This window comes from Berghia stephanieae, chromosome 4 (assembly GCF_034508935.2).
Source record: "Berghia stephanieae isolate SIO BIC M18660-M18661 chromosome 4, UCSD_Bste_1.3, whole genome shotgun sequence".
In the NCBI taxonomy this organism is placed as follows: Eukaryota; Metazoa; Mollusca; class Gastropoda; order Nudibranchia; family Aeolidiidae; genus Berghia; species Berghia stephanieae.
Genome location: NC_088363.1, coordinates 71,782,028 through 71,794,527, shown reverse-complemented (window position 1 = coordinate 71,794,527; position 12,500 = coordinate 71,782,028). Strand labels below are relative to the sequence as shown.

General features: G+C 34.7%; 2 protein-coding genes across 3 annotated transcripts in view; one reads left to right on the top strand and one right to left on the bottom strand.

The window, feature by feature from the left end:
* Positions 1-4,289, bottom strand: part of LOC144972090 (uncharacterized) — a 12,745-nt gene extending 8,456 nt beyond the window's left edge. Inside the window, exons 1-2 of the mRNA XM_078913182.1 lie at positions 4,175-4,289; positions 338-473 (exon numbers count right to left, since the gene is read on the bottom strand). Coding sequence (XP_078769308.1) covers positions 338-473; positions 4,175-4,208 — 170 coding nt within the window. The 5' untranslated portion in view covers positions 4,209-4,289. The remainder of the gene's footprint in view (positions 1-337; positions 474-4,174) is intronic.
* A 3,303-nt stretch (positions 4,290-7,592) lies between these two features.
* The window catches only part of LOC144971157 (uncharacterized), a 13,719-nt gene continuing 8,811 nt past the window's right edge, over positions 7,593-12,500 (top strand). Inside the window, exons 1-4 of one of the 2 annotated variants that reach the window (XM_078911637.1) lie at positions 7,593-7,819; positions 8,448-8,817; positions 10,367-10,514; positions 11,732-11,853. In XM_078911637.1, coding sequence (XP_078767763.1) covers positions 8,637-8,817; positions 10,367-10,514; positions 11,732-11,853 — 451 coding nt within the window. In that variant the 5' untranslated portion in view covers positions 7,593-7,819; positions 8,448-8,636. Of the gene's footprint in view, positions 7,907-8,447; positions 8,818-10,366; positions 10,515-11,731; positions 11,854-12,500 lie in introns of both variants that reach the window. The other variant, XM_078911638.1, reaches the window with a different exon arrangement.

The window sequence follows — 12,500 nt, the reverse complement described above, 5'->3', positions numbered from 1 at the left end:
ATCCTAGAATGGACAAAGATGAATGGAAGAGAGGTATACGATTCCATCAAGAGACGAACTGAACGGGCAGACATTTATTGTCATTGGGCAGCCAACGTCAATGAGGACGACGCTGGACAGTAAGTAGTAGTAGTAGTAGTAGTAGTAGTGGTAGTAGTAGTAGTAGCAATAGTGTAGGTAGTAGAAACCGAAGTACAATTAATAGTTAGACCATGTTAGTGAGAATGGTAGCCTTACTACACGATACAGGATACAGCGATGCATTCGTGTTTATTCTCGTTTTTTTAGAAAATAAGTGATTGGGATCTAATTATTTCCTACAACTTACAGCACTTACATGCATCTTTTATAATATGCAATGGCATATGGTCGTGGGTTCCAAATAAATGCGGGGCGTGTATATCTACCATATATTACTTCATCACAATAGTCTCGAAGGGATAGTTTCGAGTCCGTAGAATACAAGGAAAGCGCTGTCAAAGTAAAAGTAATGAGTAGAAATGAATGTTACAGTTTATACATCAAGTTTCAGATTTAAAACATTTTTTATCCAGTAGCATAAACAGTTTTAACAATGCGAAAAGCGAGGTCATTTTTACAATGGAGAAAGGTTTAATGAAAAAGATAAGATTAATTAATTGACAGATATATATATATATATATATATATATATATATATATATATATATATATATATATATATACTAGTAAAAAGCCCGCAATTTTGCGGGGAAGGAACTATTTTCATTCGATATTATAACCACCATCATTTAATGAGGGCAGATTGGTTAACAACGTTGTCTGTGCAACTTGGTACATCCTCTGTTGATTTTTCTGTATGGCCCAATATGAAATGTAAGCCGCTATAGCCTCTGACCCGTGACACAGCAACATATAGTTATCCGTGTGTGAAAACAGGTTGTGGTAAGAAAATCAACTGCGAAAATAAACCTGAAGTAGCAGACGTGAGCAGAGTTGAAAGACGATCCTGATATCGAGAACTTACCTTACAGTACAGTACTCTGGTGATCATGTTTGGTGGCGTTTGGCACCGTTTTTATGCACCTCCACTGGAGGTGTACAAAAATGTACCATTTTTTATGCACCTCCGTTGGCGCTGCTGGTTGATTAATGAAAATGTTGCTGCTTGAAGCTCGAAGTCGAAGGAAAAAATAACGATACGTGTTGAATTGTAAGCCTCAATTTAATAGGCGAAGACATACTGTGGACGTTTCTGATTTCCCCATATCAACAAAACACGACGAATAAGACACTAAGAACGAATGAGAGATGTGTAGTGTGAATGACGTAGATAAAGTAAATAGACATAAACAATGATGGGACAGGAAATTTTTGAAAAACAACAAAAACAAACCAAAAAAAAAAAAAGAAGCAGAAGAGGAAAAAAACCCCAATAAAATGACAAAGATGCGTTAAACGAATACACGGATGATAATGATAAAATATTATAAAATGATAACAATTGACGTTTACATATAAATGCACGTCGATAACCCATTTGACTGGTACCGTTGTTGTTTTGTTTTTAAAAATATAATAAATAATAATAATAATAATAATAATAATAATAATAATAATAATAATAATAATAATAATAATAATAATAATAATAATAATGATAGATTAATTTAAGGTTTTACATATATGTCCAGTAACTATGACAACGAAAATGATGTCTTTCTCAATAAAGTAAACATTTTAAAAAATTGTCCACAATGGGATTGAACCCAATTCCGCTACGGAGCCACCTGACTATTCATAACATTTAATAAGGTCTTTCTAAAACCTTATTTATTTTTTACCTTCAATGCAACTCCTATTTTCTTGTTTTAAATTTCGATTTTTTAGACTATTATTATTATTTTTTAATTTATTACCAAAGAATTTAAACCTGGGTATTATCCACCCGAAACCATCACATTGAAAACATCAAATGGGCAATAATAGTACTTGATGTCATAAATAGATGAAAACTGTTGAATACTTAGTGTAGCTCTGAAACCCTTAAAGTAATTAAGTGAATACATTATTTCGAATGCGACGATTTGCGTAAAAACGCCAAACAGACAACTTTTTACAGTGTCGAAATTGGTTGTTTTTGAGAGTGTTAGTGTCGTCGGTACATATTTCATGATATCGGTTTGACTCAACGAACTTTCAAACTGACTTTAAATTATAAAAGGAAATCAAATTATCTGTTTATCTATCTGTAAAAAATACATTTCTAATTTTCAAATCTTTCAGTAGAGTTGTGCGCCGTATAATTTTGTTTTATTGACTCGAATGGCACAATGTTCTCCACAAGGCTAGACTATATTTTTTTAAGAAAGGATTTTCAATTCCATTGTATTTATCTTCCAACAACAGTCTACACACTTTTATATTTCACTTTCTAAACTGCATCAGACAGTTCCTCCCCGCCTCCCGTCTATTCACTTAATTAATTGCGCACCTTTTAGAAATATCTAACATTCTATTTTAATTCGTGCTTTCTTACAAAGGAGCATACTAATTTCCTGCCAACCAATGTTTTGTTTATTCATCTTAACTACGCCACTACCACATTATCTCATTCATTTGTGGTGTTTCATTCATCCTGTTTTGTTGATAAAGGGGAAATCCGAAACGTTCATTTGATCTGTTTTTGTAATTAAATTGAAGCTTACATTCAATTTTACATTATCATTTATTTCTTCGAGCTTCGAGCAGCAACATTTACATTGAGTGAATACATTATACTGGGGAAGTAGGAGCTTTCGGAATGTCTCCCCTTTACTTAACTTATGGAAAAACAAACATCCTAGCACCTTTACTAAGACTTATGACCAACCATAATAGAAAAAAAAATCCTCCGATCTTGAGCTAACCTTAATAGAAAAAATGATGACATATTGAATAAATAAACGCCTGACAAAAGATCTACGGTGAAAATACAAATTTAAAGAATACTGGGGATGTAGGAGCTTTTGGAATGTCTCCCCTTTACTTAACTTATGGAAAAACAAACACCCTAGCACCTTTACTAAGATTTATGACTAACCCTGATAGAAAAAAAAATCCTTCGATCTCGAGCTAACCCTAATAGTAAAAAAGACCCTCGGACTACTTTGCACTACCTTTCAATACTTCACTAAAATCAAAATGGCGGCTTAAAATCAAAACAATGGTCAAAATCCATTTTGTTGTTCTTCCTGTCATACTTTTACAGTGACGAAATTGGTTGCGTTTGAGAGTGTTAGTGTCGTCGGTACGTATTTTATGATATCTGTGTGACTCAACAAACTTTCAAACTGACTTTAAATTATAAAAGGAAATCAAGTTATCTATCTGTAAAAAATACATTTCTAATTTTCAAATCTTTCAGTAGAGTTGTGCGCCGTATCATTTTTATTATTGATTCAAATAAGCACAATGTTCTCCACAATGCTATATTTTTTAAAGAAAGGATATATATTTCAGTTAAATATATTTAGAAGACGTTTAATCGATTTTGAATAATATATTTATTGATGAGAGAAAATTATACAATGAAATTAATCTGACGCAGATGAGAAAATTGTATTTTCTTTTTTGGCTGCTTGTTTTTTTTTTTTTTTTTATTTTTGTTTGACACCCCTCTCCCCCAATTTAACATAGAAAAAATGAGTGTAGTTGCCTGACCCTGACAAACATTCCACATGGTGAAAAAAGATCGAATTCCTGATATTAGGGGCAATGTTTAGAGTACTAATCTGAGTAAAATGCAATCTAGGTTCTAAAATATAGTTAGGAACAGAATGGGGTACTACCGCAAACTCGGGGACCCAAATAATTTTGGGGTTTTGGGAGGGGGGAAACTTTAAAGAAAAGTAATTTTGGGTGTTTGAAGGGGGGAAACATTTTTTTAAAGTCTCTCCCGTCCCAAACCTCCTACTAGACTTTTTAAAAAAAAGTTTCCCCTCTCCCAAACCCCCAAAATTATTTGGGTCCCCGAGTTTGCGGTAGTACACAGAATTACAGGATTCTCTGTACTGTACACCAAAACCCTCATTTCCGACAAATTTTATTTTAACGTTTTTTGCTCATACACTCAAAGACAGTCCGCGCAACTTCGCAAAAACATTTTGCCAGACCATCACATAAATATAATTAAACTTTTTTCGCATAAACTTACTTGTTACTGCAAGAAATAGTAATTTTGATGCCATACTAGCTTAAATTTCGGAAATTTGAAGTGTTTTCCTCCAGTGCTTTCTCTGTCATTACATTTGGTTATATTTGGACTATATTTACAACGTTATTAATTTTAGTTTTGAGCAAATAAAGAAGCAAAATTTAATGACGTAATAAAACGTGAATTCTGTTTATGTTCTTAAATTGGGCATGCAGTGGCAATTTTTATCAATTTTGGCACCAAATATCAAAATTGAATTATTTTCAGTTTTAGATACCTCAAACTTCAAACAAGTCATACTGTGAAAAAAATTGGTTAAAATTGCTTAATTTTTTAATATCCAAATGTGGGTTAATTTCAAGAATATCAAAAACATATTCCAAAACCAAAATTCATCCCTTTGGTTTATGAAATCAGCTCTTTCATGTTATATGTCATTAGAAAGCTTAGATTAAGCCCTAAAAGTGATGTAAAACATAAATAAATGTGTTTACCCAATATTTGAAAATTCCCAGAACTGATAGTTACCACGAAAGCAGGATTGAATTTCCTATTTCACCTTCAACTGTTTTTTTTTTCTCTTCTGAAATTGTTACTTTTTGACAAATAAAAGGTTACTCCTCCTACAGCTCTTGAAATTTAGAGAGATTATAGACAAAGCATTTATCTAAAAAATTACACTAGCATTTTGATATGTATTTTGATAACTTTATTTGTCTTTATTTTCTTTGCCGTGAAAGTTGTAAATGGTTAAGCATTTTCACTTTCTTGGAGTAAAACATAAATGAAATACAAAAGGAGTCCTGCATCTTATAATGCTTGTGACATTTTTAGGTAATATAATAATTCATCAACGTTATTGTTGTTAGTGCCATTAGTCCATTAATCGTTTTTTAGGCCTTTGTCTTTTTAAAATATGATAATAATCCAAGATAGCCACCAAACAAATTCAATTTTCATGGCAGCTGGTGAATATTTTTTCATCTCATGACATTTTTGTATCTCTTTGAATCATTAGTTATTTAGTGAATTGGGTTGCACTTTCTTGCAGGTCTGATAACCCAAATTGTTATTGTTATGGTCTCATTGTTGGAATTTGAAATACTCTCAAAGTGACACAAAATATTGTTCATTTCAACCATGATAAATCAGGCCCATAATTGCGGAAGATTATCAGACCGGTTAATATGTGCACCATTGGCTGCGTCATCATAAAAAGATATGTTTCCTACCACATGTCATCGAGAACTAGTTAAGATATGTGCCCTTAAAAAAAGCAATCTAAAAAAAGATCAGGGAACAAATTCTATCAGCTCACGTCAGCGTCAAATTATTTTTACTGTAATACTTAGAAAGAAAGTGTTCTTTTTTTTCATAAACACATCCATTCAGATTTGAAGTCTTGTGATTATTCTTATATTGAAAATTTTATACGGGCTTCACCCTAGGTGTACTTTTTTGCAGGTGCATCACATCAAATTGTAATGGGCTCATTGATGTAATGGAAATACTCTCAAAGCAATGTCCATTACAACAATTTAAATTAAGCCCATAATTGCCTTCGGTTCTTAGACCTACAATTATATGCACGTAGGCTTGACCCCTTGACCTCATATGAAACCCCCCCCCCCCAACAAACTCTCAACCAGTAAATAGTCTTTTATAATGTTATAATGAAGTCAATACAAACTGTATGAAGTTGATATCAGCATAGAAACCAAATAATATTATGAACTATATAACTCATTACAAGAGATGGATAGTAGGGATGTTTACTGATTGTTTTCAACAATGTGGTCAAATGATTATGAAGATAATGATAATAATAATCATAATAGGTATTGATATTAATCACAACGATGTTAATGATAAGCAGGAGGATGATGATGAGGATGATGATGACGATGGTGATGGCGATGATGATGATGATGATGATGATGATGATGATGATGATGATGATGATGATGATGATGATGATGATGATAATTATGATAATAATAATTATTATAAAATGTATTTCTAAAGTGCCCACCGCCATTCAAATAAGAGCTCCGGGCGCAGTTCTAGGTCACTCCACAATGTTGTCATCACAGTAAAAAAAATACCCCCCTCTCTCTCTCTCTCTCTCTCTCTCCCTCTCTCTCTCTCTCTCTCTCTCTCTCTCTCTCTCTCTTTTTTTCTCTCTCTTATGCACACAAAAAATTCAAAATTCAAAATTGAGCTTTATATAGCGCAATATCCACTAAATGTGCTCAAAGCGCTTTACAAGGGGTCCCTGGTCAACAGCAACATTTAACATGTAGGACGGAACATAACACCTGTTAGGCGATATTGCAATTTTTCTGACAAAGACAGCGCTGTTAACGGCCAGGTACTAATTTTACACCTGAGTACGATGAGAGAAAGTGAGTAAAGAGCCTTTTCCAAGGACTCAACTATGCGCCGAGCGCGAGGCTCGAACCCAGGACCTTCCGATCCGAAAGCGAGTGTCAAACCACTAGACCACATAGCCGCACGAACACGTGTGCCACATGCCCGCATCCCTCCTTTCCCCCCTTTTTGATTGTTCACAATACAGACATGCACACTAAAACAAATTAAATAAAAACGTAAACAAGATTCTCACAATGTTTTAAGTTTTGAGTTAGAATAACCTGCTGTGGAAATAAATGAAACATGGTGAAACGCATTGGTCATGGCGATGTCATGGACATGTGCTTTATGGTTTTGTCCACAGCATCAAACTGATATGATGTCTAAACGAACTGAAAGCTGGGATTTGATTTATAATCAAAAGGAAGCATCCTTTGTCACGTTTAATATATCTTTTTAGTTTCCGAAAAAGAAAAACACTAGACTTGTATTGCTGCTTTGCGTTTAGGAAAAATACTTACCTCTACCAACGATTTAACGCACCAACACACTCATATCTTTTTGTAACATCGGTAGTCTGATTGACAGAATTTAATGAGTACTAATCATTAAAATGGTTGTCTAAAACAATAACAAAATAGCTGAGTGACGTCAATTTCGTTCCATCTATTGCTGGGAGTTATAAGTTTAAATTCTGGTTTTCTGCACTTGCTTTAACAAGACACAATGCTAAATTGAGTTTGTGGGTCAAAATGAGCATATTTATCTGTTTCATTCAATACAGATTGATGGGTTACGCGGCGTGAACATATTTGCAGGTCTCATAACTGAACGCATTTATTGATTAAACACTATTTTAATGGACAATATTTTGCGTTGGTTTGAGAGTATTTTAATTTCAACGACGAGCCCACATCAATTTGGATTATCAGACCTTTGAAATAAGTATACGTCGGTTAAGGCCTTAGCCCCCCCCCCCCCCCCGCCCATATTAGAGTGTTGATTACGGCTTGAAAAGCGATAAAGCGATGTGTGTAAATGACTCATGGCTTGAGGTGGCGGTCAACTGGACTTCCTAAATTGTCGTCAAGAGTAAAAGAAAATTGATCGGAGTGACCCGTAGCTGTCATTAATTGATCGCTGATCGGGAAGTACACCCTAAGTATACGTGGCGACGTTTTAACGATGTGATGACGATTTCAGTGGTGATAAGAGGGATGACCATTCGGTCGTGTGGTTTTAGTTGGGATGGATTTGTTCTCATGAGAAAAGGTAAGCGTTGTCACATGTTCTGGAATATTACTACCAAACCATTAGATGTTAAAAAGATTACATTGTTGCATCCAAATTTAGTTAAAAGTAATACTATCGATTTACGAAATTACCACAAATGAGAACATTAGACATCTGAATTTATTCTTCGATGATGGACGCTCGTTGTTACAGCTCTTCTCAGATCTATCGAGAGATTCTCAAACAATACACATAAGCAATAACTATCATACTTTGAACAACACATTAGAAAATTTTTGACCATAAAACTAGTCCTTCAAATATAGATCGATTAAAAAGAAACTCACATTGTCAAACGCCAAAACCTAGGACGCTGTTGGTTTAATACTGAAAATGATATTATATATTTTACTGTTCCGACGACTATTTTACAAATTGGGTAATTACAGTGTTAACACTTAACGCGTTGTCCTTTCATGCTGGCTGTCTTAAAACTGATTATTTCTGTCTCAATCCTCTTATCAAAGATGTATGATTTACTCGTGTGTGTGTGAGTGTGTGTGTGTGTGTGTGTGTGTGTGTGTGCTTATCTTTAATAAGAAACTGTTTTATTTATTTATTTTTTCAAAATGGTAAAATATCCTATTTTAATTCTTGTTGTTCACAGGAATCATTATACAAAACGCCCCCTCCTCCTTCTCAACGTCAGCACTGGATACGAAAGAAAAAAAAGAGACCAAAACAAAAACCAAATCTGGCAAAACTTTGGATTTTAATTCACAGTGGCGAAACTCTAGAAGAATTTAAAAATTGTTTTAATATTGAGCTTGCTGTAAAGTACGTATCTTCTACTTAAATGTCGGGTGGTGTGAGATTGTTGTGTTCGATGGAGTTGTTTATTGTAATGGTGCTGGTGACCGTGGTCAGCGTCCACTCACAGCTGATGGATCCGGAGAAAGAGAAACAGATGACTGATTTAGTCAAACACATGATGGAATGTCGGCAGATACCAGGGCTGTCAATGACATTAGTTAAAGGTGAGTCAAAGCCTTTAAGCGGTTAACTGCAGAGTACGGCAGTTAAACAATTAAATAAAATGAAATATACGCAGGCTTAATCTAATGCCCTATTAAACGTGGACATTCTGATAACTGAATGCACTTAGGGTAATTAAGCATTGTTGAAATGGAGCATATCCATTACAACAATCAGACCATAACAATTTGCATCAGACTTGTAAACTTTGCAAATACAACATATCTTCTATTTTGCCATGTTAAATGCGCTTCACATTGACATTCATTTATTTCGTTAGCAAAGCATACAGAGCCAAATTTTTATCAAATACAATACAAGACATCCGTTAAGTTCCTTCTTTTTGTACTCGTACAGAATCCACCATGGTCTATATATAGCACTCATAGATTCTTGAGTCGAGTGAATCAATGTTTGAAAATGGCCTTATTCTACGATAAAACGTGAGCCAGTATTCTATGACTTTATCATCTGGCTGGAATCACGAACACCAGCTTCCTTCGAAGACCTACTGTTTTCTTGAACTCACGAAATATGTGTTTCAAAGTTGTGATCCTCGTGCTCAAAAGTCGAAATCAGACAATTTATAACTTTTGCACAAATTGGAATTACCTTCTGCAGTTGCATCAGAGCAGCAGCAGCAGCAACAGCAATGGTAGTAAGGTTAGCAATAGTAGTAGTAGTAGTATTAGTAGTTATAATAGTAGTAGTAGTAGCAATAATAATAATAATAATAATAATAATAATAATAATAATAATAATAATAATAATTGTAGTAGTAGTAGTAGTAGTAGTAGTAGTAGTAGTAGTAGTAGTAGTAGTAGTAGTAGTAGTAGTTGTTGTAGTAGTAATAGTAATAATAGTAGTAGAAGTAGTTGTAGCAGAAGTAGTAGCAGCAGCAGTGGTAGTAATAGTAGTAGTAGTAGTAGTAGTAGTAGTAGTAGTAGTAGTAGTAGTACTAGTAGTAGTAGTAGTTGTAGTAGTAGTAGTAGTAGTAGTGGTGGTGGTAGTAGTAGTAGTAGTAGTAGTAGTAGTAGTAGTAGTAGTAGTGGTGGTGGTAGTAGTAGTAGTAGTAGTAGTAGTAGTAGTAGTAGTAGTAGTAGTATTAGTAGTAGTAGTAGTAGTAGTGGTGGTGGTAGTAGTAGTAGTAGTAGTAGTAGTAGTAGTAGTTGTAGTAGTAGTAGTAGTAGTAGTTGTAGTAGTAGTAGTAGTAGTAGTAGTAGTAGTAGTAGTAGTAATAGTAGTAGTACTAATAGTAGCATTAGTAGTAGTAGTTGTTGTAGTAATAGAAGTGGTAGTTGGTGTTGTTGTAGTTGTAGTAAGTGGAGGCTGTAGTAGTAGTAGGAGGAGGAGGAGGAGTAAAAAGAGGAGGACGAGGACGAGGACGAGGAGGAGCAGTAGTTGTTATAGCAGTTGGATGCTTAACGTTCATTCTGAAAAAAAAAAAGAAAATGCACTAAGTTTACATTTCTTTTGACTGTACGTTAAAGATATCCGATTATTATATGAATCTGTTAAATGCTCTGATCCCAATAAATATTCTACTACTAGGGAAAGAGACAAAGACGTTTCCGATGGGGGTGACAAAACTTGGAACGGAACAGACTGTCAAGTCCAAGACGATGTTCTCCCTTGGGTCCATCACACAATCTTTTACAGCCGCACTCATTGCTATACTGACACAACGCTCTGCAGGCGTGTAAGTAACCTAACTTTCTCCTTGAAAATGAGTATCAATTTGAAACACACAAAATAACAACCCCCCCCCCCCCCCACTTATCCAAATCTGAATTTTCAATTTACGGTGACGAAACTAGAAGACATGTTTACAAAATGATTTATTATTGAGGTAGTTAGCAAAATACGTATCTTGTACAAAATTAAATAGGTGGACAAGGGCAAAACAAAGATGAGAACAATAGCGAAGGTTAAAGGGGAAAGGAACAACTAAAGGTCAACAAAAATAAAATAAAAACAAAACACTAAAGCCTATTTTTGCATTAAGTGGTTTTTGTTTTGGAATGCGATTTTGAAAATTCAATTATGCCCATCAGTTCTGCATATCAATTCATTTACAAATAGACCAACACAAGTATTATGATACACATTCAGGCAAACACCTAAAGATTTGTCCTACTGATGCTGTGAGTTTAGTAAGAAAACTCATAACATCCGCCAGCCGGATAAAACGTACCAACACACAAAACTATGTGTAACCTTAAACGTTTATAAGTATTCTCATAATCGATGCTATGTCTATGTAAAATACTCACATCCGCCATAACAAAAAACATGAGCAACGTCAATTTCATTCACGCAGTAACAGGTAACACATTTTTATTGCTACAACCTGGGTGGGGTTCCTGACCTCCCATAGTGGGCAGGGGGGGGGGGGTACATACTGTGTCTTCTATCCCCTTATATCTGTTTTCCAACATGCTTTCAGTCTTTATCTTGGAATGAGATTACTTGGCTTTGTCCTGGCCTTGGCCGGAGTCCTACCTGGGAGGGAAATAGTCAAAGCATAGTTATTGTTTTGGGAGATGATATTTTTTTCCTTGTAAATCATCTCTCTGTTATGTATCATTATTTTTGAATGAATAATTTAAGCATTTGAGTGTATTCCTCTTTGTTGGATTTTGTGCTTGTGTCCGGATAAAACTTATAGGTGATCTCAAACTAAGTACATTGGTGGTATGCTCTTGGAATCTACATCTGATCCCTATTTGTTCACAGTTCCCCTATGTCTTACTTTTTTCTTGGGTGTTTTACTTGTAATTCTAGAACTTTTTACTATCCCATTTTCTTCCTTTTTACTGGCGGTGATATAAACTAAATGTGTTTCAGCGCCGTAAAACCCTTTAAAAAAAACAAAAAACATTGCTATAACAAATTCTTTTCCACAATTCTAATCAGTGTTCACTTCGACACTCCCATTGAGAAGCTGATAGGAGGCGAGCTCAAACTGTCAACAAAAACTCACACCTCCGAAGTAAGCCTAAGGGATCTACTGATGCATAGGACTGGATTGTCTGCAGGTGAGCAAATTATCATTGTTTTTCTCGTTGTCTTCATCAACGTTGCCGTTATTGTTTTTCCATTTCCTCTTACTTCTCGACTCAATTCTGAGTATTTGTATTCGAGGGCGGAGAGGTTGTTGAGTGTGATAGCCATTTATGGTTGGTGTTTAGGCTGGAGACTTTTGATAATCTTCGTTTGAATATTTTAAAATATGTTGTGTTCACACATGATTCGGGAAAAGCGTTCCAGTCTTTGATAGTGCGGGGTGCAAATGAATATTTGAAGATGTTTGAGTTTGTAAATTGGTGTTTTAGTGTTTTTGAGTGGGTTTTTCTTTGAATGCGCGTGTTTCGTTGTAAGTCTAATTGTTCTGGAAAGATGGCCGTCATTTTGTTTGTAATTTTGAACATTCTCGTCATCAGAATGTTATGATTGATGTGTCCATTATTTCTTTTTTGTTGCTGTTTTTGTTGTTATTGTTGATCCCATTTAATGTACATATTTGTGGGAACACTTATCATAAATTGATGAATTTCCACTTTTGACCAGTTTACATTAAATTTATGTAATCCTCTTTGGCATAAACACAAGCTATTTCACAAAGTTTGCAATCAAAATGATGTTGGAAGCGCGTAATGTTCACTTCCATTTGTATTCATCAGTA